Genomic DNA, 27435 nt, shown 5'->3' with positions numbered 1-27435 from the left:
GTTGCCCTCTTTAGCATTGCCGTTATGAAGACCATGTGGTGTTGCAGCTGCTTGAACCGGGAGCAATGAACAGAAATGATGAGCTCTTTCACGACATCTTTGAACGCAATCCAGCGGTGTGCCGTTTGTTAACAGAAGGGATTCGATTACATCTTGTTTCCAGTGTCTTCTTGGACGCCTGATTGGATAACATTGTACTTTGTCCAGTAAGTCACAGGTCATATGAAAACAAAGGGTTAATGTTGTTGTCTTCATGGGCAATATTGCTAAATGTGTATTGGAAATACTACATAAATGACTAAATAATGAGAAGAACTAAAGATTTAAACATCCCTATCCACCGTTGTGTTTATTATATGTGAACACCACGTCATGTGACATAAAAAGGCATCAAGTTCAGTCAAAAATCCACAAAAGTTTGATAAAAATTTTCAACCCCACCGAGTTTTCTTTTAATGCGCCTCATTAATATAGTGCGCAAAGGATGAAGGCTTAGATAGAAGAGAGGATTTATGGCACCCTCTAGTGGTTGTAATGATCATGACAACAGCAATGTAGAGGTCAGACGTGAGTTTGTGTTGTGGGCAGATTAACGACCATTATTGCATTATTCATTAATCGCAATATGACTTATGATAATTAATCAAACATTTGAACATACTGTGTTTTTGTGCTTTTGAGATTTGTTTCTCTTATTGGACTCATGTAGAAATTCATCACTTCTATGTTGGATGCAAAATCTGTTGTTTGTGAAGGTTCCCAGAACATCATGAGGTATGGGGTTCTCTGACGAGAGGACGGAATATTTGTAGGTGCTTTGGGATGCAAAATACCAAAAGCGCAAAGTAAAGTTGACTCAATGGAAAGGACGAGTGTGCAAGAGGTTTTAAAGTATTTCATACATCGCCTGAGATTACGACTTTAATTTATTTATTTTATTTCTTTGTAAAGCAGTGTGAATTGCCTTGTGTTTGAATGCTGCCATTATTGTTTTTCCTCAAACTACAATTTCCACCGGCAGCATTTCAGAACTGGAGACGTTTGTTGTTTTTAGACCTTTTTGTTAGAGTTTGTCTGTGTCTTACTTCCAGCCTGGGTCCACCGGGTTAGATGTCATGTTGAAATCCATCCATCCATGGGTAGAACATGCAAACTCCACATAGAAAGGCCCAGCTGGTAACAACTTACAATTTTCTCGCTGTGAGGCGAGGGCGCTAACCACTGCACGTCAGCATATTTGTTGACGTGCAGAGCATGAATGTATATTACCAATATTGACGTCACAATGACGATGACTGTGCGATATATAGTTGAGGTTGAGGTTTGGACCCTGCTCCAATATATCAATGGGATCGACAGGAGCCGATACACAACAAAGACATTCACCCCCCTCTTCTTCCACTGGGTTGTTTTTAAAGCCCTGTAGAACCAGGCATACTCCGGCCCACACTCCCACCATTTTAATTCACCTCAGCCTTGTTCAGCTCTTGTTACCTAATTATTCCCTGTAACGTTGGTTCATTACCTTCCTCCGATGGAATCGGCACGTCGCAGAACACCCAACGCTTATGTACCTTGAGAGGGTTTTTCAACGTCAGTGGAATTAAAGTTTGAAGAGCAGGTGTGGCATATAGAATTTCAATGTTGTTGCAGCGATTTAAATGAGGTACACGGGTCACAGCGAGTCACCCGGGGAGATTATTCATTCATTCATTACAGGGATGGGCTGTCACATTTATCATGTAGGTATAATGCTGTGTTGGAGAAATGAGATTTTTCTGTGAATTAGCTCGAACAAAACCTTGAAATAAGCTAGATATTATTAATTGCACTAAATGCTAATTAGAGACATGTCCATCCACCTTTTCCTGAGTCCCCACACACTGTTTAACATTGCATTTAAGTGTTGGAGGAAGCTTTGCCGCATCGCCGACTGTGTGTATTCATGTGCATGGCGGCGTCTTGATCTCCCAGACTGATGAGAACAAAGAGCAGCCGAGAACCGGAGAGGAAACGTGTGCTCAAAGTCGTCCTTGAATATTTTAACTCCAGGTGCGTCTCTTCCAACGACAGACAAAAGCCAAACAGCAGACGCTCTAATCAGAAATGGGAAAAAAGTCATTTCGTGTAATAAAGAATGCATTTACATGAAGTAATGCTTAATGAAGGGCGTTTTTTTTTGTGTGTGCCTCAGATGGGTTTATTTCACTTTTTTTTCTGTTATGTTCCATACCCGTGTTGCTTCGAAACAACAAAGATCGGCCCTGAGACGAATAATAAACAGGTCTGTACAGTAGCTTGGCATCTCTTCTGCAGCCTGCCAGGGCGACCACGACACCCACAGCCGACCGAGCGACCGACCGCCATGTTTATGGATGAGATGTTGTGAGCCGTACCACAGGGACCAGGCCCTGTTAAAAAAAAAAAAAAGAAAGAAAGAAAGGGGGGGGGGGGGGGGGGACACCACCATCTGCACTGCTGACATTTCCCACACCAGTGATCGAGCGCGAGCATCTGGTGTTCACCTCTCGGCCTGCGCCGGGTTTGAAGTTGTCGTAATGTCATGCCGCCATGTGGTTTGTGCGCCGGAACCAGAGAGCAACATGACATGTGTAGAATGGATTCGGACTGACTTGTTAGTGTGTGTGTGTGTGTGTGTGTGTGTGTGTGTGTGTGTGTGTGTGTGTGTGTGTGTGTTAGGCTTCAGTTCAACAGTGTCCTTGATATCATTACCTTTGCTCGACTGCAGAGGAGAGATCTGTTTTTGACGCGATGAGTGAACAATTCTATTTGTTTCCTCGAGTTCCGATAAAAAATTCTCTAAAGATCGGCCAACACATGAGTGCAATGCAAAAAACTTGAGTTACACTAAATTTGGTTGCTGTTTGAGCTAGTTTCAGGCCAAGTGGCTTTTGGTTATTTACAATACTATGATGTGTTTTATCGATAAATGGCAGAACTTGAAAGTTTCAATTCATCAAGAGATATGATTGGTCTAATATTAATGAAACTATATTGAATTTTTAAGGTTTCTTAAAAATCGTATTGAACAAGGATAACAAGGATACTGGTTGGTGGACTATATATGGAGGAACTTTTCTCTGTTGGTCTGGTGTTTCACCTGGTTGTTTGGAAAGAAGAGCACTGGTCTTCTGGACACTGTGAGGTTTTAAGAAAGAGAAAGGTGTTTGTTTGTAAGTTAGAATCCAGACTTTCATTCTTCACAAAAACAATCGGCACGTCAGTTAAGCATCCTGGTGAAGCATCTCAGTGGCTGAAAGCATTGGCTTACCCCAGTAGTCTGCAACCTGCGGCTCCAGAGCCACATGTGGCTCTCTAGTTCCTCTGTACTGGCTCCTTAAAAATTATATGTGGAATAATTTTCATCCTAATATTATCTTTTTATATTTTATTTGTATACCTGGCATATTTTAAAAAATACTCTCCCAATAGACCAAACAGCTGACTTTAGAAGCTGTGGAATCTTTTACGATTAAACATGTTTTGTGGCTCCAGAAAAATTCTATTTTGTAGAAAGTGACAAAAACGTCTCTTTTAATGGCAAAGTTTGCAGACCCCTGGCTTAGCCTCGAGACAAGCCATCGATCAGTCCCTGACAAGGTCAAGGTAAACATCAAGGTCACAACTCATTCAATTTTCATTTTCTGAAAAAGGTTCTTTTCTGCTCTCTGGAAAAAATTGCCACTTCATGCTCGCAATGCACCATCATGCACACATGGCTGAAAGAGATCAGTCGTATTGGATTACTTTGCATTAGTCGCAAAAACAAGAGCAAGTTGAATGCAATGAACCATGCTCTGTACTGATTTACAGTAAACTCGATCTTAAATACACCCAGTTGTGTCATGAAGACACAAAATGAGGCACAAATGTCGGGCGAGGCTTAAAAATAAGACAAGTTGACTTGAGTCTCCACAGGCAGATTGTGGAACAATCACAGCAAATCACTCCACAAACACGTCACAATGAGTACTCAACAAGCGGCTTAACAGACACAAATAGCTTCTTTTAATCCCAAAACACTGTCAGTGGATCACAAAAGTACCAGACCTGAATGGCTCTGTGTCCCTGCCGGCACAGACCTGGATCCTTCCCGAGGTGCCGAGTGTTCAGCGCCTTACATCAGCCCCTTGGCCAAACCTTGGTTTACATCTCACCTCATACGGTTTGCTTAATGATGCAGCACCTTACTTACTTCACAGACTTGGCCTGCGAACAAAGGTTGCAAGGTTTAAAAGGCCCTTTGAGTCGCCGCTGAAGGTTCCCATTTTCACCCTGCTTTGACAGACAGCGCGGCTCAGCCATGTGTCGGGGTACATTTGCGTCTCTCAATGGGCGAAACAGCCTGAGTGTTTCTACTTGTTCAGACTTTGCCGCCTGCTCTGACCTCACTCTATAACTGGGTGGCCCCGGCCTGAATGGGAAAACACAAAGAGACGGAATATGTACGGATGGCAGGAGGGAAGCCTGAGGGAAAACCTGAGAACTGTGAGTGAGTTTCTGGTTTCCGACACAGTTTAGAAAAGAGCTTACAGGAGCAGAAAGATGCTTCGGAGTTCACTTGTCTTCGTTGCTGCCCAGACCTACAGTGTGTGTACAGGTGTGTGTGTGTGCTGGTGCAATGTATGGATAAAAGCCTGCACCCACATCACACTCCATTCCTCGTCCTCCTCGGAGGCTAAATGAAGTGTGACAGGGCATTAAAGCAGGACCAGAGCTCCAGGTCTTTTCCGCAGGGGGGGGGGGGGTGATGAAGGGGGCTGGAGAGGATGGAAGGAAAAGTGTGGGAGGTTTGATGAATAGTAAGAAGGCGCTGATGGCTTGTGACAGCGGCCAGAGTGTGGCTCTGTGGCTAAACATGACCTCCTTAAAGGATTGGCCTGAAAAGATGGCAGAAGCGACCCAGACACCAACGAGGCCTGGCGGCTGAAGGACCCTCGCCTCAGACTGCTTACGTCAGGGTTTCTTTTTCGTGTCCGTCGGGCTCACGTTGACAAGTCAGACCCAGAATCGAATGAGACAGCGTACTTTACAAACATCAACAGAAGAATAATGTGAAAAATCTTTCTTTTCACCCTAAATGCTTTGTGTTGACCTGAGTTGAACGAGTGTGATAGTGTGGCATCAACTGGACAACATCATAAATAAACATTCCTGAGATTATGGTTGGGCTTGTTTTGCTACCAGAACCCTTGAGAGAAAAATCAGTGTGGAAATTGAAATCAAACAAAGGTATTTGCAGATGTGAGTGTAGCCAACACAACACAACACAACACAACACAGCACAGCACAGCACAGCACAGCACAGCACAGCACAGCACAACACAACACAACACAACACAGCACAGCACAGCACAACACAACACAACACAACACAACACAACACAGCACAGCACAGCACAGCACAACACAACACAACACAACACAACACAACACAACACTGAGACCTGAGCTGAGCTAGCAAAGTAGCATTAGCCTCAATTAGTCAGTGAGTTTGAAAAAACCTGCACAATGAAACAGCTATAGGAGGGGTTTTTTTTGTTTTTACTCTTAACTATATTTAGCATCATAAGGTTTCATTTTGGTAATAATTGTTTGGTTTTGTGAAAATAGAGACATTGTTATCGTGTATACTCTGCACAACAAGCAAAATTTTCAAATTGAAAGGTCATAATGGGACTATTTTACCGTGTGTAGGTGTTTGCCACCTCTACTTTGAGGCATTGTGATGTTGTTTGTATCTTCTTGGAGTCAATGGTCAAAGCCTCGCAGGTCTCCATGAATCACTGAGCGCCACAGTAATCCCCTGTGGTTTGCTTTTAATCTAGCAGGTATTAGAGTGTAAAGATGCTTTAAAGCGACTCGGGACAAATGTGTGTAATGTCTATTAGGGTTTGACAATGACATTGCTTGTATTGGACCGCTCAGCTCTCAGAATGTGTGAAAGCCGAACAAATAACGGAGGATTTATGCAGCGGGTTTGTGTATGGAAAAAAAAAAGTGGGTACATGTTTACTCTTTCTCTCTACTTTTTTTTTTCTCTGTCTTGGAACAGAAAGTGCATCCTCAACTGCATTTTGTGCTGATAATGAAAAGCCGGTTTGTTTCCATAATGACTAATAGCGTGAGCTGCCACTATCAGTCGGCAATCCTTCGGCACAACTCCCAAACAATGAGAAACTGCATGATGCAGCCGGTGTGCACCGATTTCCCTCCATTCCTATTTCCCCATTCTTGTAAACTGTCAACGATGCAGCGCGGCAATTTGCCTTTCCTGTGTGATTAGTCAGCTCGCAAATCCAGTGAAAGTAACGTCCTCCGCACTTTAGAAAGGCCTCACTCGTGTCGCTTGTTCTGAATCAACCTGCTGGTGGGGTCCGAGCCGCACTCCTGTCAGACACAGGTAAGCAGACGCACACAGCGAGTTTATTATGTTGTTACAACACCTCTCACCCCAATTACCCCCCCCCCCCCCCCCCCCCCCCCCCCCCTCCATCAGAGAGAGAGAGTAAGACGGGATGATCTCGGGAGTCTGTGTTGAGACAACACACCTTGCTTCAGCAGACGAGCAATGAAGCGTCCTCGCCAAAAAGCACCAAACTCAATTAGCCGTGTTAATGCTCTGTTTGGTTGCACCAAGCGTGTCGCTCCTAATGTATTTACAAAGACTTCTGTTCTCTGCTTTGTTGGCCGAAATATGAAGCTACGTCTTGAAAGGCTGTTTGGGGTATTAGAAGTGTTTTCGCTTGTCTATTACACCTACTTGTGTTGAGTGTTATGACCGCAACCTGATATTCAATTGGCAACAGTTATTTCTGCTGTTGTGCCATCGGAAGGATCCATTCTAAATGTGTGCAACAGGCCTTGAAAAGCCATTATGACATGTTTTATCAATGCACTTTTCATTTTGTGGCACAGACCCTTTACGACTGTCTTCATTATAATGATGCAATATGGTCCAGTGGGATCTTTGAAGCACTATTACAAGCGCCGCCGCCGCAGTATCAGTTAAATGTTATGATACATCGCGGGCTGTGAATCCACTCACGGCTTTAATGACATCCTTCCTCTGCCACATGCTAAATATAATTAGCATACTCTGTATTGATTGTTGAGGAAACCCGGCACGGACGTCAAAACGGAATCGATTCAGGTTAAGTGCTCGCCATGGTCAAGCCGTATTGATCACGCCTGCAATCAATGTGCAATCAATCAAAATGAAGCTTCATATCAGATGGTCAATGCAAACTGAGAGAACAGTCCAGGTTGGAGGATGGAGGGGTGGAACTGTGAGTATTTCTCAATCCAGCACAGGTTTGATTTATTCAAGCAAATTTTTAAATGCAAATAACTTCTAATTTCAAAGATAGTTTTTGGGATACCGCTTTCTTAAAGGACGAGTGCTAAGCTTTAGCTACTGGCCAATATCGAGTATTGATACAAGTACTTTTTAAATGCAATAAAGCCTAATTTGAAACCTGCTGTGAAACACTTCCGAACAGCCTATTTGTTGACGCTATGTGTATTTTCAACAGACTTACAGTCTACAGTACGCATAGCGCCGCTTACAGCATCTATCTGTGCCCAATGCATAACATAGACCAAGGGACTGAGCTTGTATCAGATATACTTTAATCATGTTTGCATGTCGCATCAGTAGTGTGTTTGCCCCACAACTTTTTAGCATGCAGCATGTGTTCGGAGTTCACATCTGGCTAAAGCCGTTTCAACACGAGCCAAAAAAAAAAATCTTTCTTAAAAATCATCCCATCCTCACAGCACCATAAAAATGACTCAAAATGATGTAGTGCCTATGCCAGGCCTGTAGGTGGCGCTGTAACTCTGCCTCAGAAATACACTAAGAAAGGAGAAGGAGACATGGAGCATGCGAAAATCCTCATAATGGAAAGATCCGACATCTCGCCTCATTGCAGAAAATAGCATCAGTAGCTTCTGCAGCTTGGTCTGGAGGATGCAGTCCGCAATTGTTGTTGTGACGTGACGGAGAGGGTGGTGAGGTGATGACATCATAGTTTTCAGCAAATATGCGTCTTGTCCAGCCACACGTCCAAATCGAGGTTGTTGATGCATGATGTCACGTAAAACGTGCTGGGTTGTTTCGGAGACCTGTAAGGAGTACAAGTATCGGACCTGATACCTGATACTGTTATCGGTACCGGTGCATCCTTATTTATTGAGATTATTTTGTCCATATTATCTTCCTATGGCTTTGACAAGCTGTATTTTAACTCACTGTTGATTTCCAAGCGGAGTCCACTCTCCTGCCCCGTGAACTCGCGTTAACGGTGACCCAATGTGGAGCTTTAGAGATGTGGCAGTCCTTGAGAGTGTGAACACATTAAATAACAAGTACCACATAACTGCCATTTCCTTACAGCTCATTAACACGTGGAGGTTTACACCGAGCAGGGTGAACTGCGCTTGAACGGCGGAAACGGGGGAAACACACCGTCTAATAATGTACATGGATTAATAATGTATCTCTTTGGCGTAATTAGAGAAGCTCCTCGAATACATTTGCGCAAATTAGACCCTGAAAGTATTCCCTCTGTATTTAATGTTGCATTCCGCTCCGGTTACACTTCTGCACACCATCATCTTTAACTCCCATTAACAAAACAATCTCAGGCAATTGGTAATAGCTTCTTTTGTTAATGATGTGTGGTTTGAGACTTTGCGTTCGCAGAGTCGAGACACAAAGTAAACCACGGGCTGGAAAAGAGGTGAAGTGGAGGTCATGACGAAGCAAATATTCCGGTTAAAAACAGAAAAAATGGTGCAAAATCAAGAGGAACGACGAGAAGGAGGCTCCAGACAGAGGGAGAGAGGGACAGGGATTATGATAATGCCGAGGCGACAGCTGTTCAGCTGTGGAGAGCAGCTGTATCCACTGAAGGGGGGGATGCAGCTCCAGGACGGGAGGCCACAGTCGATGCCACCGTGACAGCAAAGGTAGCCAGGACGGACGCTGGAAAGAACCAGAGTGGCATGTTAATGAGGGCTCAAAGCAAACGGGCTGATAATGAAATATATTAAGTACGGACTCATTGTTTGAATACACAAATAAAAAAATACAACGCCAGGAACGGATGACAGTGCAGGCTGCGAATTCCCTGCTCGCTCATTAAAGAAAGCAAACTAATTTCACCATAAACGATGAGTTTACGAGCTGTGGGGCGCAATGCTCATCCCGTAGAATCAGTTGTATGATGTGGCTCTGGAGGCATTGAATGATGCCGTCATAGTCACAGCAAATGTTTCTGAGAATTTCGTGAATCATCCGTGAGAAAAGTGGAATGACAAATTTGCTCAATTTCAACGGTTTTGGACGCGACACTGCCCCCTGTAGGACCAGTAAGAAATTAAATCTTGGTGACAATGCATTTTTTATTTTTTATTTCTATGAGCGCTACACAAGCCAAATGGATCCCAGGAACTTAGGTACCACGTCAAGTAAGGTTTGAATGGACATCACAATGTGAAGAATCATCCTTCACCACCCATTTGTCCTGCCCAGGTGTTCAAACTAACTCAGAATGGAGTTTTAAATGTTGTCTTTGTGCCTCGTATGCGCAAAGAATAAGAACTAGAAGATGGAGACCGTTGAAGTGATGATTTGTTCACCTTCATGGGAGTTTGTAATCATCATCACACTGTTTTACGACCGTCAATCGCACACATTAGCAGATCATTTCTGGCTTTCTACGGTGGCATAAACCTCTGTGAGCCTTGCTTGTCCATCTCATTCACATCTACAGTCAATACTCAATCACATTGCTTTCTTCCACATAAAAACATCTCTTTTCTTAAATCTACACAACTTATTGATGTTTTCTCATGTGAGCGTCTTGTGATGACTCCATTCACTTGCATGATGTGGAGACTTTCACCCTCAGCTCAGAGATTTGTGTCTCTAATATTTGTGCCGTCAAAGGTTATATTGTGGCTTCAGGATTACAACTCTTCATCTGTCTACCTGGAGGGGAGCAGCAGAGGAGTCCCTGCAGACACTAATCTGCCTACTTAGTCCACCTTTCGTCTCGCATTTGAAGCAGGGAACGGCACCGGCCTCTTTTAGTCGGCGGAGACGTCAGAGTTTCATTCCGCTAACAGCCTGCATGAAAAGAAAAACTAAAAAATTACACGTTGTCACTGTTTGTGGATTCAAAGATTTCTGCTTTCTCCGAGCCTCCGCGGCATGTCGGGAACATGGCGGTGAAACTCTCCAGATCAAAGGAACAGTTTACACAAAGTCGGTCAGCGGATTGTCAAGTCTTCACTGAAGTTTGTGGCACCAAACTAAAATGAGAAGCTACAGAGCGGTTGAAAAAGAATTACTCACACTTGTCGACTTCTTGTTTTATCAACATTGCTCAGATCTTTTGTTCAGATTTTCAGTTATTGAGGCAACTGTAATCAATATTTTATGGTGTCAGTCGAAATATGTGGAATATGTGGAAATGAGCAAAAATATTGGAAAGTGATTGATTCTTTCTGTTGAACGTACTGTGAGACGTACGGCCTAACATGACCCGCAAGAGGCGACGTTTAACTTCACTTGATTGACATTACAAAGCCTTGAACTACATTACTGCTAATTTTCAATATAATTAGCTGGAATTCTTAAACTCAACACCATGAGTCACTATGACAAACACAATCGCACTGAAAAAACCCCCAAGACATTTCAGATATTTTAAAAGGGTCATTTTATGCAGCTTTTCAACACTTTCACATGGTCTCATCAGCCAAAAAACATTCTATTCAAAGTTTATTGCCCCAAATCCTGCTTTTATGTGATTTTCCTCCATTGGAATATTGGATCATAGGAGCTGCATTCAGAATCTGCTGTGTCTGTGTGAGCTGGACTGGCTCCGCCCACACATGCCCATCTTGGGAAGAGGAGGCAGTACTTCGTCTCGTGGTGCCATGTGCCAGAGCAGAGCTGCCTAATTGTGGGAGGGGTCAAAGGGAGGGCCTACCTAGATTGGGATTGGCTCAACCCCCGATGACATTATATAGGGTTTGATTTCTGATTGGCTCCTTGGAGCAACACACTTTTAAAAAACTGAAACAAGCCAGATAGAGAGAGGACAGACTTTCTTCACTTCTGGGGCGTCACTCCAGGTATGGAGGCAATTATTACTGTTGGAAAACCTTTAGAAAGTGAATTTTGCATAAAATGACCCCTTTAATATCTGTCATTCAATCCGAGCATTTTCAGGATATTCTCTTTGTTCTAAAATACAGGGGAATATTGGGTTCAGTCCACTGACAATGCAACTTTTTGAAGACTGCCTCAATTCCCTCTCTGTGAAAAGGGGGTGAATGCCACTTTTCAAAAACACTGGTAAAACACAGGAAACACCACTATTCTTCTGCACATGCTCAGTAGATGGACAGTAACAATAGTGTTTGCCTCTAGAGTGTCATGACTCTCTCCTAGGACTTGGTAGTTTTATAGTTGACAGTCCTTGTCTGTCGATTTCCGAGTAAACCGGCATGGTTTCGAGAATGTTCCTGTGTAAATGTGAAAGCGATGCGTTTTCACTCGAAACACTGTTGTGTAAATGGGGCATTAGAGTTTGTAGATTATAATGTCCAACATATTTTTAGATTTCACCTTTTTCACCTGAGCGGCACATTGGAGATCAGTCGAGGCCGCATGTGTCTCCTGAACTGACCCGTGCTGCAGAACATGTCAGCCTTGTTACTCCTGCTGTCATTTGCTTTCAGTCTAACAGCAGCTGGTCTCTTGTTTCTTTCTGAGGCAGTGAGTTGGGTTCAGATGAAAAAGCTCTGCTCAACTGTCTATACTTGAAGCCCAGCAGACAGATACAGACAGCCAGTGCGTTACCACTGATTTTTCCTGATCTGACACTGAGAAAACCAAAGCAGATGTCTCTCATACAGACTCAATAACAATGTGTTCAAAATGTTCATGTTTTCAAAAAGGCAAGCTAAAAATTAGATCTTGTATTTGATACATAGATTATACCGCCTCAGCAGCAGCTGTAGTTTCCAAAGCTGAAAAACATCCTTCATTATCAGTAAGCATCTTAACCACTGACCTGATCTTATCGCCCCACCATGTGGCATGTCTACAGCCTTTTTTATGTTACCAAAAGAGCAAGTGGTTCCTGCCAACCGAAGATAGATTGGTTCTGTAAACAGTGTAGCTTTCTCCTGCAATGGACAAAAAACACATTCAACGAAATTGAGGAAATCCAGTCTGAATATTGATTTTTTTGGACACAAAAATTGCCCCCTAAAACAAAAACACTTTTTAGTGGGGCATATTGTTGTATTGATCCACATGGTACCACACTTAACAGTTTAGATGCTTTTACCTGAATTTACCCGACTGCACTGTTTTCTTGCGTTAAATGAAATCCAGCACTTTACAAACTGTTCTTATGTTATACTTTGATTGAAACTGGTTCATTGTCTGGTAACATTCAGCTACATGATGAATATTTATGTTGTGTTAAAATAAATATGGAGGCATCCAATGGTTAAATAATATGCACATTTTTCCACATTAAGCTCTTTTTCTGATGATTCAGATGTTCTAACACTGAATAGCAGTGTGGAAAAAACCTCTGAGAAGCCAACTGCCCAAAACACGTCATTTCATGAGGCTTTTTCTCGTCTCAAGTCTTAAAATAGCTCATATATGAATGAAGAATACGTTTTGAAAATCTGGTTTTATTTTTACCAATAAAATCATGAAAACATGTTTCAAAGCAACTTTTTTATTGTGTAGGCTGTTTTTTCTTTTTTTGCATTTTTTGTTGCTTATGTTTGTCTTATTCTGTTCATATTTTAATTGCTGTAGTCTTCCTATCATGTTCATCTGATCTCCTAACAAATGTGGACGTTTCGTCCAAACTCACCATTGTATTTTTCTCTCTTTGTTGAAATGTTTTCCTTTGTCGCCTTAATTTAGGACTTTGTCCAAAACTTACTTTATAGTCTCGTCTATGCTTCCATACCATTTCATGTAATTATGTCCTCATCATAACAGTTCATACATTGTTAAACTAAAACCTTTACGAAAATAATTTCATGAAAAGCACAAGGGTAATGATTCCAAAAATGTCTGTACAACTCTTCTTTACGATCAAGTGTGATTCCAACCCTGATGTCAGTGCTCTTCCATGGTGGTTCTGTGGGGAGAAATGCTGCAGATGTGCTTTCATTACACGGGGCCTCACTTTAGAAATAAGCCTGAAAATGTGTTCTGGCTCCTGTTTTTCCACCTGCACAAGTTGAGTTAAGGTCACGAACTCCATCAAGCTTCCTCTCCAAGGCGAGGACTGATTACTTAGAGGCGGGTTGAGTTCGGTTCCCGGTCCCAGCGGTCCTGCTGAACCCCATTGCCTCGTCCCCGCGAACGCCAACCAATCAATGGGCAGATTTGAGGGCCAGAAAGCTCATCTCAATCCCTCCGCCTCATCGATTAGGTCCTGCATTACAACCTCTACACTCCCAAACGTCATGCCCTATTTTATTTCTAGTGCCTGAGACTCCTGGTTCCCTCCTTCATCCATCTCCAGTCCTCCCTCCTTTTTCTCCAGTTTGTTGTTCCCCGGCCATAATGCCTCTGTCTTTCTTAGTTAGACATCGCTCCTTTCATCCAATTTATCAATTCTCAGCTCTCTTCTTTGTCTCGTTCCGTCACGATCTCAGGCCATTTTCCTTTTATCTTTTCGTCTCTCATGATATCCCATATCTCTCTTTATCGCCTCTCCTCCCTCCCCCACCTCGCTCTTCCTCAGTCTCAAAGGCCTCGGGCTCCCAGCAGTGGATTATCACACATCTAAGGAACTGGGCTCGCTCAGTCTTGTTGGTCCAATTAGTTTTCGGATAGAGAATCAGTCAATGTACCGGATCCTCACCGGGCAAAAATGATCCTCTTAACACCGTGTGCTGGAATCTGTATTTGCATGAGTAAATGATATGTGATTGGGAATAGATGTTTAAAATGTGCTTGATGATTCCCCCCTTTGGCTCCACTACAATTTCAGTGGAGCGTGTTTCTGAAAATAGCCTGTTGTTGTGAAAGTAATCCTGTAATTTAAAGGGAAGAACCGGGGGAGGATGCACGTGTGTCTATGCGAACATCAACAGCCCCAACCGTTCCAGTGTCTTCCTCAGAAAAAAATTAAATAAAACACAGGCCGCCAATTTGATCAGAGCCCAATTATAGCAATTGCTGCGATATTCATGGGAGAACAGAAGAAGGAGCCGAAAACCTCAGAGACTTAAAGAAGCATAGAGATTATAAAAAAGAGAAGATGATAACAAGCGAATGCCCGTTAGACATGAAAGAGGTGGAGGAAATAACAAATGTAAGGTTGAACAGGTACGAGGACAAAAGTGAGAAATGAATACTTTCGATTATCAAAAAGGAAAAAAGTGAATTAATGAACTGATGAAACCTGAACCAAACAAATCCTTCTGAAATATTGTGCCGTATAAGTAATTTGCTACTTATGACATTTTACCAATTGTCTACCCGACTTAAGACCTGACCATTATTTCAAAGTAGACGCGACTCAACAGTATTTTCTACTTTCTGCAGACACTGCAATACTATAGTTACAGAAGAAGAAGAACTACCCTACTGGTCTAAAGACTGTTCCAACTGCTTGGACAGACTTTGGCAGGTGAGGTCAGCACAAGTCTTTTGTGTGTGGACAGAGCGCAAGGCGAGCAGAAGCAAAGATCCATGTAATTGCCCTCCCTTCCTCACCGCATGAACGCTTTTATGAATGCTGGCAATCTAACACTAACTGTTAAAATGGTGACGAGTGTGCGGGTCACCGGCTGGCCTCGGATAAAGAGCGTGGTCAAGGTCCAAGTGGAAAACTGCTCCAGCCAGATGTGACCACTCGGTCCTGAACCAATAGCGTGACTGCTGTGAATGTGAAGAAAAGGGCTAATGGGGAAGTATGAGGATGAAGAGGGGACTCTGTCTTACGAAAGTGTGTGTGTGTGTGTTTGAGTTGTAAAGACATTGCCGTCAGTCTTAGACACTCATTAATATTTTTACGTTTTGCCATAAATCATGTCGATGTTACCAGAAAGGCATTGACGTGAGTGAGACTATGTAGTTTAATTGGTCACAGCAGTTACCAACGAAAGTACCTTCATCCAAACGTTGTCTTGGCTCTGTTTTATTAAATCATTTGTAACAGTAACTTAAGTCATTTTTAGCTTTAAATTTTTTTTTTTTACGTTTGTTTTTGGAGGTTCAGTGGCTCCCAGTGTGAGGAATCCTGTTGCATTAACTCTCAGATGGGGAGCTTGAGGTTTGTGCTGCGAGATCGTCAAATATAGATCTGCCCATGTAGGGAAGCCTTCAGTAGAGCCGCTCCAGGAAGTGGTCACACTTGAAGCTTGGTGTTGGAAAAATCATGAGGCATGGATACAACTTGTGTGGTTTATATTTTGTTGTCAAAGAAAACTATAACAAAACAGTATATAGTATCGATAGCAGACTATTGAAAGAAAGTTGGCATTTTTACGAGGGATTGGTTTCACTTTAATGCCTTTGGCAAATCAGAAGTCGTATTGGGGTTGGCAGCCTTCACAGTCTATACAGGTTGGAAGCCAGTGGTCCAGAATACTGGGTGGCCATGTTCAGATCTGGATCAACGCTATCCAGGGTAAAGGGAAATGCAGGCTGTGTAACTGCAACATACGGTTTCAAACTTGGTGGTTTATTTTCTGATGCAAGTCGGCTTTCCATTTCTGAATAACAAAAAAATAATTTAAATGGAGGTTGCTTTGAATCAAGGTTACGTACAAACACAAGAAATTGAAGGAATTGCAAGAGCATATGCTTCTCCAGTGAGTCTGGGTATTCATGTGTGTCTGTGTGAGAGGGGATGAAGAAAAGTGAACTGGATGGTGTCAAAGAGTCAGGACAAAGTCATTCCCCAAATTTAATCACCGTGGAATTTACTTTTGTGTCTCAGAGTCTAAATTGGGCTTCTCTCTTGCTTTCTTTTCTAGAAAATAGACAAAAAAATGAGTTCTTCTTCCCTTTTATTCCACTGAGTGATGAATTGTTTATGCGTGTGGTCTGTTCCTGGAGAATGTGAAGCACCCCGAAGGGATGAGGTGGGGGTGTCACACACTCCCAAAGAGTACTTGTATTTCACTGTTTTCACTTTAAAAATGAATGAATGCATTCTTTTTACTGAGCCTTGGAGTCTGTCTGTCTTTATTCACCCCCCGCCACCACCATCACCCTCCGCCCTCTGCCTTCCTTTAACATTCTCTGCTCTCTTCTTGTCTTCTCAATAGCCAATTGATAGGAATCCATTGACACAGCAGTTGATGGGAATGTCTCTGGGGCACGCTGGGGGTGACAAACGGCAGTTGTCGGAACAGTGGCCGACATGGCGATGAACTTGACTCTCAATGGGGTCTCTTGTAGATCACGCTTGGAGTCATCCAGGGGTCTTCACCACCCTGTTGACTTTCCCTCCCAATAGAAGCCATTGGGCTTATTGTCGGCCAGCATACAAACAATAAACCCACAGTGGCAGACTATGTGGTCACGGTTTTACGAGATAGAGATGGAACAACGCTTCCGTCATATTCCACCATAGAGTTGATCACAAACTGTCTTTCAATTTGTCCAAGCAGGACAGACTTTTTTCCTGTTATTGCTCATGAGAAAAATGAGCTCCCAGTTTTCTTTTGCCTTAGCTCGACATGTTTCCCGATACTTTTTGACTGTAGGTTATGGTTCTCTCATGTAGTTGTATTGAATTACAGCTTACTGCCGTGAGGTTGTATTTCCCAAAAAAGGATTTTTGTGGTGCCGCTTTGGCTGGATTCTTAACCGGTGCCAATTTTATCCGACAGTCCAATGAGCTGCAGCTACAAGCTGCCAAGTTGTAGTCTTAACGCACTGCTCCGTACACTAGAGGCAACGCAGGAATCTGGCTTGTGCGCTGTTCAGCAGTTTTGTCAGTGTGGTTTGGTGAGTCGCGGCCAAACGAGCGTTCTCTCTTCTGCCTCCTGCCTGTAGTGATTTATGGGCAAATACATCCCTGTCCTGTCCACCTCATCCCAACAGAAAAATCATTTTCCAATTGAAGAGAATCCGGGCCTTGAGGACCGTCTCCACGCCGGGACGGAGAGGCAGAATATTTTATTAGCATTGGCATTTGGAAGAAGGATGCATGCCGGAGTCTCCCGGGGCTGATGCATTGATAGACTTCTTTTCCGTCCCTTTTTGGAATGCAAGATAGAGGATGTGATCTGACGAAGCCCACGCTTCGAAAGCAATAATCATCTATGTATATTTAAAACAGGCATTATAGGTAACTGGCCAACTGAATTTTCTATTTGTTCTGTAGTTATTCCGCATAGTTACTGTAAGCCCTGTGCATTTTTGTTGTTGCCGTTTGTAAAACTTCATATTATAGCATCAGATTGCTAATCTATCACAGATTCTGTGTGCGCACATTAATATCATACATGTACACGACAGGCCGCAGGTTCTCTATGTCTGGTCGAAAGCCATGCATGACATGCTTACAAAAAATGGGTCATTGTAAGAAATTGTAACTGCAGTATTATTCTGAAAAGTGCATTACTGCTAAAAGTAGTGCCCTTATGTGAATACAACCAATGCAGATGTTGTTATCACGGTTGTTTTAACCCAAACCAGGAGTCTTTTCTGAATCTCAAGACTCAGCTTTCTCTGCTTAAATTTAAACAATAAATAACCACCTGAAAATATAGTTAACATTCTATTATTCTTGGAACTCTATCCTAGCAACAGAAAATACTGTTTATGGCTGTTGCTGTCACTTTCATAGTGGTAACCTGATTGTATGAGCTATAATTGTAAGAAAAAGTTGTGAAACCCAAATGTGGTTTCTTGCTAAACTTAGTTCCTGTTTACATGACAACGTTTCAAGTGAAGACGTATCGGTTTTGCCTTTTTCTTTCAGAAAAGTTTCGTGTTTACATGCCATGTTCTGAAAATGACGGTAGAAACAAGGAACAATACGCTATAAACATTAACAGTGGCGAGTCCATGGACATTTGCATGGACAATCACGTAGTTGGATTGCTGGACTATAAAACTACCAAGTCCCAGGAGAATCTGGACTGGGATTCGTGACATTCTAGAGGTTGTCATTGTTGTTATTGTCCATCTACTTGTACAATAACTATTTGCTACGGCCATGGTGTGCATGCATGCTAGCAGAGCTAACAATACTTATATGACACTGTTTCCAGAAAGTCTGGTTTTCACATGTTTCCACGAAGTTGGAGCGCTTTCACCAAATAAAAATAAAAACAACCAAAACAGAAGCCAAAATTGGTTTTATAGCACCCCAAATATGTCTTGAAAGGCGTTTGCGCCAAGTCTGATGCATGGAAGATTTAATCCTCATATCAGGGGACTTTTCTGCCTGCATGATAAAAGTGTCAAGCTTTGCACCAGTATCTCATTAGGAGAAGGACAGCTGTGCAGGGGCGGACAGCCTGTTTCCAGAGACGCAGCAGTTGAGTCACAGTAGGGCCAACGACCCAACGGGGAACACTCGCTCCATGCCGGGATGACTCAGAGGGCCTCGCACGATTGCTTACTTGCAAAATTCAGATGAAGAAGCTGTTTCATTTTTTCATCAAGGGAGAAAGTTTCTCAGACATTAAGGAGTGCGGTGAAAAGCAGGTCGGATGTGAAGGCTGCATCTGGTGTGTTTATGGTTACCATTAGGAAATTCTACCATGACTATTATTGCCATTGGTACTTTGTCAAATATGCCATGGCACACAGAATAGTGCTGTCAAAATCTCAATTCTTATAAATATTATGGTTTTGTCAAATTCACAATGGTCTCATCAAGAGCACTATTTTATTGTTGGAAATACAGTGTGCTACTGTCAGCAACTCAATCATAATGTCATAAGTATGCTTGTATATAGAATGGAATTGGCATAAATACTTTAAAATATGCTTGTTTACATGGTAGTACATTGAGAAAACACCATGGTATACAGTTATCAGATCTGCAACTACACTGTTTATACCATGCTAATTTCTTAAATATGATGTTATTACTATTGTATATTATGGTATGTACTATACTTGGCCACAATGTGTATTTGTTATACTTTACTATATCACATACTAAGTATGGTATCTGTGTTGGCAAGGACAGTTGTCGTTTGCTCTTTGGGGGGGAAACGTCCTCTGTTCTGGTTTTCTGGACTCTATAAACATGTTTGGAAGTCGAGCTCCACCAGGGGTTTGGAGCTCTTGACTTTGGGTTCCTTTGAGGCAATATTCTGCAGAGACGCTTTGATGGCAGGCTTTGTTGTGGAAATTTGTCAAGAACTCTCAAAGCTCATACTTTATCTCCCCAGCTGTGGCACTCTGCTTTGACCAAGTTTAAGTTTTGTGTGGGGAAAGAAAGTCTTTCGATGCCTCGCCACGCCCGGACTTCTTAGAAAAAGAGCATATGGTTTCTTTGTGAATAGTTGACGTAACCTGATGCTTTGGGCTTCATGGCTTCACCCTGACACACGAGGGGATTGGACTCTCTTGGAGTGTAAGGTTTATTGAAGCAAATATTCTGACAGGGATAGAAACATATTTGAGAAATATATCTGGGCCTACAGCCAGGTGCCCTATTAAGTCAGCTGAATAACACAGCACAGCTTTCATCTTATCTGACAAAGAAATCAAGCAGATGTTTGCCTCTTGTGCTTGTTAGCTGCCTGTCATTTTCTCAGAGGCCACCCTGACTGGAACATGCATGGGCATTTTCTCATTCAACACTCAAGAAAACCAGAAATGATTCACCATTCGCTACCACCACATAGGACACGGTGATACAGGCTGTCCTGTACTTGCTTCCCACATTGAGATGTATCAGCAGTGTCCATATTGCAGTGGATTTGCAGCCTGGGAGCAGCCGCCTTTAACACGGCCAGCGGTTGGCAGCCGCCTCTGGGCAGGACCCCTTGGCCAGTCAACTCCCCCCCGCCTAAAGGCAGGCTTGGGTCTATTTTTTCATCTTCTCTCTTGCTCCACTACCTACAACTCCAAGCCAGCCTGTCAATCACACCTCCAGGCCCCACTATGCTGCCTGACCCATTGGCACTCTCGCTATGGCAACGCAAATCCCGGCAGACTTTGCTGTCAAGAACAGGCGTTCTCGGAAATATGAAAGACAAGCGTCTCTGAGCCGACGTACACGCATGGGGTTTGTGCCCCAGACCAAGATGTCTCTACTGTATGAATAATACATTTGTTTTTCCTATTTATTTTTACAATGTGTGAAACATCGGAGTGAAACCATATCTGTCCCCTTGCCTTCGATGTAGCTGTCCATTTCCGTCACCAAACGCCAGACAGAGAAGCCCCTCAGCCTGCAGCCAGCTCAGGGATATTCTCAATATATATAATCAATTCAACCAATTTCTGAGTAAAATCATGAAAATAAGGATTTTATAGTCAAATATGAATGTGTCCAAGCTTCGTAGAAATTACGATAAAGAGGAATGCTGAGGAAAAGCTCCGTGTGAACTCTCTCTGGAGCCGCTGTAGCAAACAAGACCATTATTTGCTCAGGCTTTCACTTGTTTCAAGTATTCTCAAACAGAATTCGGCATAGAAATCAGCAACAGTGCAGATAGTCACCCCTCTGCTTCAAATGCAAATAGGAGAGATTAATTTCAATTGCGGCCAGACATTGGCTACTTCTTTACAGGTCTATTGACTGACCAGAGTTAGAACATAATTATTGATCACAACCTTCTCTTAAATTACATTGCTTCAAACAGTAAACGATCGCTTCCGTATATGAAGTAAAGAAGAGTAATAACGATCTAAAAAGATACTTCTTTCCCTCAGTTGACCCGAGGCTTTGCTAAAACTCCTGAATATTGACTGTTCTTTCTAGCCATGTCAGTTTGTCTTACATACCGTTGAGAAATGAATAAATTGGTCACTTGAGCTGATAGACATAGCAAAGTTGTACATTTACTTATATGAAGGAAGAAAAAAACAATTCTGCTACTGGCTGGGAATCTTTAATTATTGAAAATGCAATTAAGATTTACTCCTGCACAACATTCAATCAGGATGCCGGATTAGCAGGATGTGGCTTTATAAAAGCTTCTTCAGTGAAATAGATTGGCATATGGTTTCAGGGAAATTATTCCGGACCAGCTGTTGCGATGGTTCTTTGAGTTTCCTGGCTCATTTATGAATATATGATAAAAAGAACCACATCCACCTGCTGGGCAGGTCAGTGAGCTGTTGATGATTGTTGAAGACAATAGATGTATTGGACTTTTACTGTGACACCATAACATGTTCACATTTTTGTTACTTGAACTTGGTTAGATTGGGGAAAAGCAACAGCTACCACTGAAATAGTTTTGTTACTCACTCATCACCATCATCCAGCCATTGGTTTGATTCAAGTGGCGGGGATACTCGGTTAGGTTGAGATCAAAAACACCTTTTAATGGCTTCATTTGTGATGTGAAGTTATTTACTTAGCCAGAACTCCACGTGAACATTTCCCTCTTGTGGCAGCAAACTTTGCTTTACTCAAACTTTTCACAACTACTGAAGGTTTCACAGTTGGACTCTACTCTCCTCACATATGGGATTCATTGAAACCACTCCTTGGCCGTTTAAGTGACTTTCTGAATCTGTAAAGCTGACTCAATGAAGAAGAAAATGCGAACTTGTTTTATCGATGTGGAAAATGTAGCAATTTAGTCACAAGCAGCTGGAATTGTTTCATGTTTGAGGAAATCTGAAGCCGATTGAATGAACATAGACAGTAAAAACACCTTATAAACGAATGGCAATGCTGTTGCATTTAATTAAAGAATTAACTGCATTTGTATTAGTGGTCGGAGGGCACAGTTGAAATGAATAATAAAATCAAAATCAAATGAAGTGGCTCATGGAGGCTAAATGTCTTAATGATGAATCACATAGTTTTGTGATAATCTACTGATTTGTTGGCTTTGTTGTCACAATGACGATAAGAGTAATGTGAGCAAATCTCCACGACATTGAAATGAACCGAGTTATGTTCGAAGATCTCAAAATTAACTCATACATTTTCCATTCTTATTGTCTCACCACGTCGATGTTTTGGCTGCTGATTTCAGTGATATGACTGATCGTCTTCTGTCCAACGGGATCTAAACATGTATCCTCTCTCTCCTGCAGGTCATCCTGATCTTGACCAAGTACTACCACGCTGACTCCACCAAGGTGCTGGAGAGCTCACTGTGGAGGTAAGGTTAAACCTTGTTAGCTTTTGCTGGACGTCTTTATGTCACATTTGGCCCCCGAGCCCCATGCGGACCTTTCATCAGTGGGGTTAGTGCAAGTCTAGGTCATCTTTCCGCTCCATCCCTTCAAGGAGACAAGGGTGAGATGTAGCGCCGGGGCGGACAAAACATCAGCAGGCAGCTACATGTTAAGTGTGTTGTGGTGGGGGCGGGCGATGGGAGAGCTGCGCTGCGAGGCCAAGGCGAGCATCTGTTTGGGCAGATAGCATATCAGCATGGCACAGGGCAGGATGGCGGACACCGGCAGCGCCAGGGAAAGGGGTCAAGTCTGGCTGGCAGAAGTTCCTCTGTTTAGCGAAAAAGCCTGCCGCTCGTCAGAAACACTCCTCACGTCCCTCGCTACCGAGTGGCGTAAAAAAAAAAAAAAAAACAGCAAAGCGTCCATTCCGCTCCACTTGACAACAAGCAATTCTTGTGTTGGTACATATATCCTCATGGAGTATTAATTTTGCCCGCTTGCTGCCAGCTTCTGCAGTGTTTCTATGTAACTGAGCCTGACCTTGGAGATAATGTGGCAGAAGGGACTTCGCATTATTCAAATTTGCTAATAAAAATGAGAAAAATAAAAAGAATCCAGATTGGAAAAGCTAGCTAAAATTAGCCGTCGAGAATGGGTTCGCACAGAGCAAAACGGGTCTGATGGCGGTACTTAATTCATGCCATTCACCTCGCTGAAGCCTCGATGACTTCAAAGCTTCAGCCGCTCATTAGCCCTGACTGCTCGTCTCCCTGGAGGACAGATATGAATAATGTACATATTTTTCCTTTTGCCCCTGTTGATGTTTTAATTGTTGCAATGTATGAATAATGCCAGAGATTCGCCGCTGGACAGCTCACTCAAGAAAGGAATAGAAGAAAAGAGAAGATGACAAATGGTTGAATTTAATCTGAAATCAACTTAAATTGGAAGAGAGTGGAGCTGCTGGCGGGATTATTGTCCAAAGAGCAGAAATTAGCATGAAATTAAGTTTGTTTGGAGCTATTGGACCATGTTTTTCTTATTCGGTTGGTATTATCTGCGATGGTGTACCTGTGCTCCTTTGTTTCTGTCGGTTCAGTGCGGTGTGTGGACAGCCGCAGTCCACTGGCCTGGAGGCTTTGAAGTCCCAGGGCTCTGGGATCAAACGAGAAAGATGGGGGAAGATGAATGAGCCCGCCGTCTTGCCCTGTCAGGTGGCGTAGATCAAGATGCCAGGTTTCACATGGGGGGGAAAGTTAACAACACGGAGAGGAGGAAAAGTTTTCGGGGCAACCGAGTTAATGAACGGAGAGGCCCTTTGAGATCTCTAAAGGCTCGTCCTGTGTCAGTAGGCAAAACACACAAGTGCCTTCACAGCTGAGCACCTACGGCTAATATTTGCGGATTCAACCTGCCAACAAAAAACCCTGCGGAGCAGCCCGTCACTTTCATTTTCTCCCGTTTGGAGAAAGGACTAAAGAAGTCATTTTGATCCCAGTGTGTTTGGAGGACATACCTGCCTCAGAGAGAGACAGGCTTCTGAAGAGAAAGCACTTTGGATGACTTTTGTGTTCAATGTTGGCCTGTAAAATGCTGTTTATACATTATTTTCCTTGTTGTCCATCACTTATTGTGCTCATCAACCAAACCATTTGTGTTAGTATTTCTATTTACATCTTATTTTTGATTTTAAATTCTTATCAGTGCAAAGCAAATAAATGTATGACCCTGAGGTATAGGCATTAATTACCTGTATGGGTGTTTCTTGTAGGCATGGCATTGAAACAAAAATTGGTATTTGACTAAAATTAATGAATGAATGAATTTTTGTCTCCAGTCTGCTCCCTGATTAAATCAGATAAATACATTAATTAAATGTATATAGTAATCACAGTCATTATGAGCTGTCAAGTCTCATAGCTGGAAAGTCAAACTCAGGATTAACTCTAAACTCGCTTGTCAGACATTTCCCGAAGTGGCTTCATCAGTTAATGCTGTTCTGTGACTAGGCTGGCTCGGGTGTTACTTCCTACCTGGATTAATAAGTAAATGCATGGACATCTAAACTCGTACTACAGTTTGGTTAAATACTGAACTTCCTGCATTTTTACATTATAACACATTGTTGTCAGCTGCTGATATATTGGAAAATAATGACATTTTAATAAGAATTGAAACTCAGATACGCACTTTTCAAACAGAAGCTGTAATAATTGTGTACAGCAGGAAATCATGGGGCTAATCATCATAAATGTGCACCTCCTCACTAGCCTGCAGCAAAAATATTAGTCACATACAAGGTGCCACTTAGCTGTCATACACCTGTTAACCACTAGTCAGAGCTACAGAGCTATCGGATAGCTACCTGAGTGAATGGCAATATTAAAACAGCGATGTGCGAAATGAAGAGCTGGACGGGCAGTTTGTAAATGCTTCCATCAAGAAAATCATAACAAGGCAGCGAGGAGGCTGGAGAATATTGAATATCAAAAAATGCTGTGGCCGCCGATGCTAGCGAGCCATGTCAGGCCAGTTTGGCATGTTTAGACTTTTATCCCAATTTGCTTCCACGTTGTTGGAGGTTTAAAGGTTTCAGGTTAATAAGTTAATACGTGTACGTATCAGGCCAGTTTGCTAACTGCTAACCTCCAGAGTATTACAAAGGTAGGTAAATACCCTCGTACTTCAGCAGCACTTAAAATCCAATATGGTTGTTGAAGGTCGTGATTGATGGACAACATATTTTGACGTGTTTTTGGAAGTCATGTTACATGTATGTTAAAAATGGAGCATGTGCTTTAAAGAAGACGATTCAGACTTGTTCATGTGAGGCCTTCGACTGTCTGCAACAGGTCTTCTTCCACTGCTTCTCTCTTGTTTTCCTTGTAATAGGATCCTCTGTTTTGTCCAGACTGTGGTCAATAATTGATGCTGCAGCTCCAGCGCTGTCGTGTTTTTCTTCGGTAGAGGTGAATTACAGCAATCAAAGAATCGGACCCCAGAGATGCACTGGATGCTTACTCAGATGCCTCGCTGTGTTGTAGCTCCATGTTCGTTCAAGAGGGTGAGATGCTGCCACCCATTATTTAAAAAGTAAGAGCATTTAGACATTTTAATATTGGACCAAAATGTTCTATATGTCGCCATTTTACCACTCATATAAGGATCTATGGTCAAGTGTGAAGGATTTGGGTGGCCTCGAAAAATTGCAGTCTCCTAAAAAATTTGAAAAAGTCTTACATTATTGAATTTGAGGGATACGAGTAATATAAAAGGTTCGACTAAGACATCCCTGTGGGAGAGGCGCTTGGATGTGATTTGGTTTGGTAGTACTGACATTTATGAGGGGTTCACAATAATCAATGATCCCTGCATAAGAATGTGGTTATAGATATGGATATGGTAAATAGAATATGGATAACATCCCCACAACGCCACTCTGCCCCGTTAAAAGGGTTGAATGATAAATAAAAAAAAAGCTCATCAAAAGCTTTTAAATGTTAATTTTAAATGACGTTTTAATCAGTAGAAACTGTTAACAGTAGGTTTGGCTTAACTTCTATAACAATTATTTGATCTGATCCAAAACACACCAAAGCACAGAATTCTGTCCTATAACTCAAATATATGAAGCAAAAATGACTTGACATCATTTTCACAATCATCCAAGAACCAGAAATATTTACAGAGAGTATTCAAAAGCACAAAAAAAAGAAAAAGAAAAAAGAAATCTGCTCCATTCGGTTGAGGATCAAAAAGCTTTGCTGAGTATTTTATGGCACCACTTGGAGCAACAAAGTCTCGAGATGAGTTCTGTCAGCCGGCAGTCATCGCAGTTCTCACGATGCAGTCGAAAATCCTCTCGTCTTTGTCTAATCTACAAGCCCCTTCTGCTCTGTTTACTCTGTTTAAGACACAAGTCACTTGAAAGACAATATCAGGTTCGACAGAGATTCCTGCTTAAGCGTCCTCAAGCGAGATGCAGAGCAGGAACTCTGTTGTTCCCCATCTACCATTGGCACTGGATTTTTTACAGATTATGACTGAAAAAAACAAACAGATGAACTGAATTAAACAGTAGAAAACAGAGAATGAAATGAGAGTGGTTTTTTTTTCCCAGATTATGTCCAAATGCAATGAAATGGCATTCAGGCAAAGTGCTTGACAGATTGTCCTCTCGGATCTCAGAAGTGTTTCATCTTCCTGAAACACAAAGCTCAAGCCAGCAATAAAAATATCAGTGTGTCAATTTGACAATTTCCTGATTCTGAAAGGAAAATGGCCCCTAAGGTGAAAGTTTCAATTCCATCTGCAAAAAACACGTGGTGAAACGCAACCTTTGACTATAGTATTTAATATACTACTTCCCTCAACTAGTTTTAAAGCTGAAAACCCAATCAAATCACAATAATGGAGGAATGCACAATGATGTGTGAAATAACAATGGCAACAACCTGTCATGCAGGCAAGTCTGTAAATTGCTCATCTTGGTTCCGATCCATGGAGAAGTTAACTTTACCCAAGGACTCATTTCATTTTCTAATTTAGAAATTATTTAATGTTGTGTACGATCTTTATTTACTATAATTGTTAATAATTGAATTTTGGTGAGTGGGATGATAGATAAACCTCAGGTTGTTGGAAGCGTCATCCTTTCAAAAATTGAAATTGCTGGCCCTCGTATCTACAGTCGACAGTGCGTCTATTTCAGAGCGTAGATAGACTCTACGTATGGCATTCAATGGATTGTAATAAGTACTCGGTATCGGCAAGTTGCTAAAGGTTAGTGCTCGTACTTGTACTTGTGGTATCTGTGCATCCCTAAATATACCCCCATATTTAAGTCTATACTGGGTAAGATTTGCCTGAAAAAAAACCTTGACGCAGACTCAGGGCTGCTTCCTAAATTTCATCGTTGCCCTTTAAACAGCCCACGCTGGATGCTTTCAAGCACCTATTACCTCAGAAAGTTATTTAACCCCGGGAACTTGTACATGTTCCATTTATATCTCTACTAATCACTCCCTCACATAAACAGGGTGCTGGTGCCAAAGTATAAGGCGTTATTC

The 27435-nt window shown here is 42.2% G+C and overlaps 1 protein-coding gene across 1 annotated transcript in view; it reads left to right on the top strand.

Annotated features, from left to right (window-relative positions):
• The window catches only part of sorcs2 (sortilin-related VPS10 domain containing receptor 2), a 392590-nt gene that overhangs the window by 87902 nt on the left and 277253 nt on the right, over positions 1–27435 (top strand). The window contains exon 2 of the mRNA XM_080485810.1: positions 22283–22350. Within this exon, the coding sequence (XP_080341936.1) occupies positions 22283–22350 (68 nt within the window). The remainder of the gene's footprint in view (positions 1–22282; positions 22351–27435) is intronic.

Source organism: Lipophrys pholis, assembly GCF_963383615.2.
Source record: "Lipophrys pholis genome assembly, chromosome: 18".
Classification (NCBI taxonomy): Eukaryota; Metazoa; Chordata; class Actinopteri; order Blenniiformes; family Blenniidae; genus Lipophrys; species Lipophrys pholis.
This window is presented reverse-complemented; position numbering and strand designations above follow the sequence as displayed.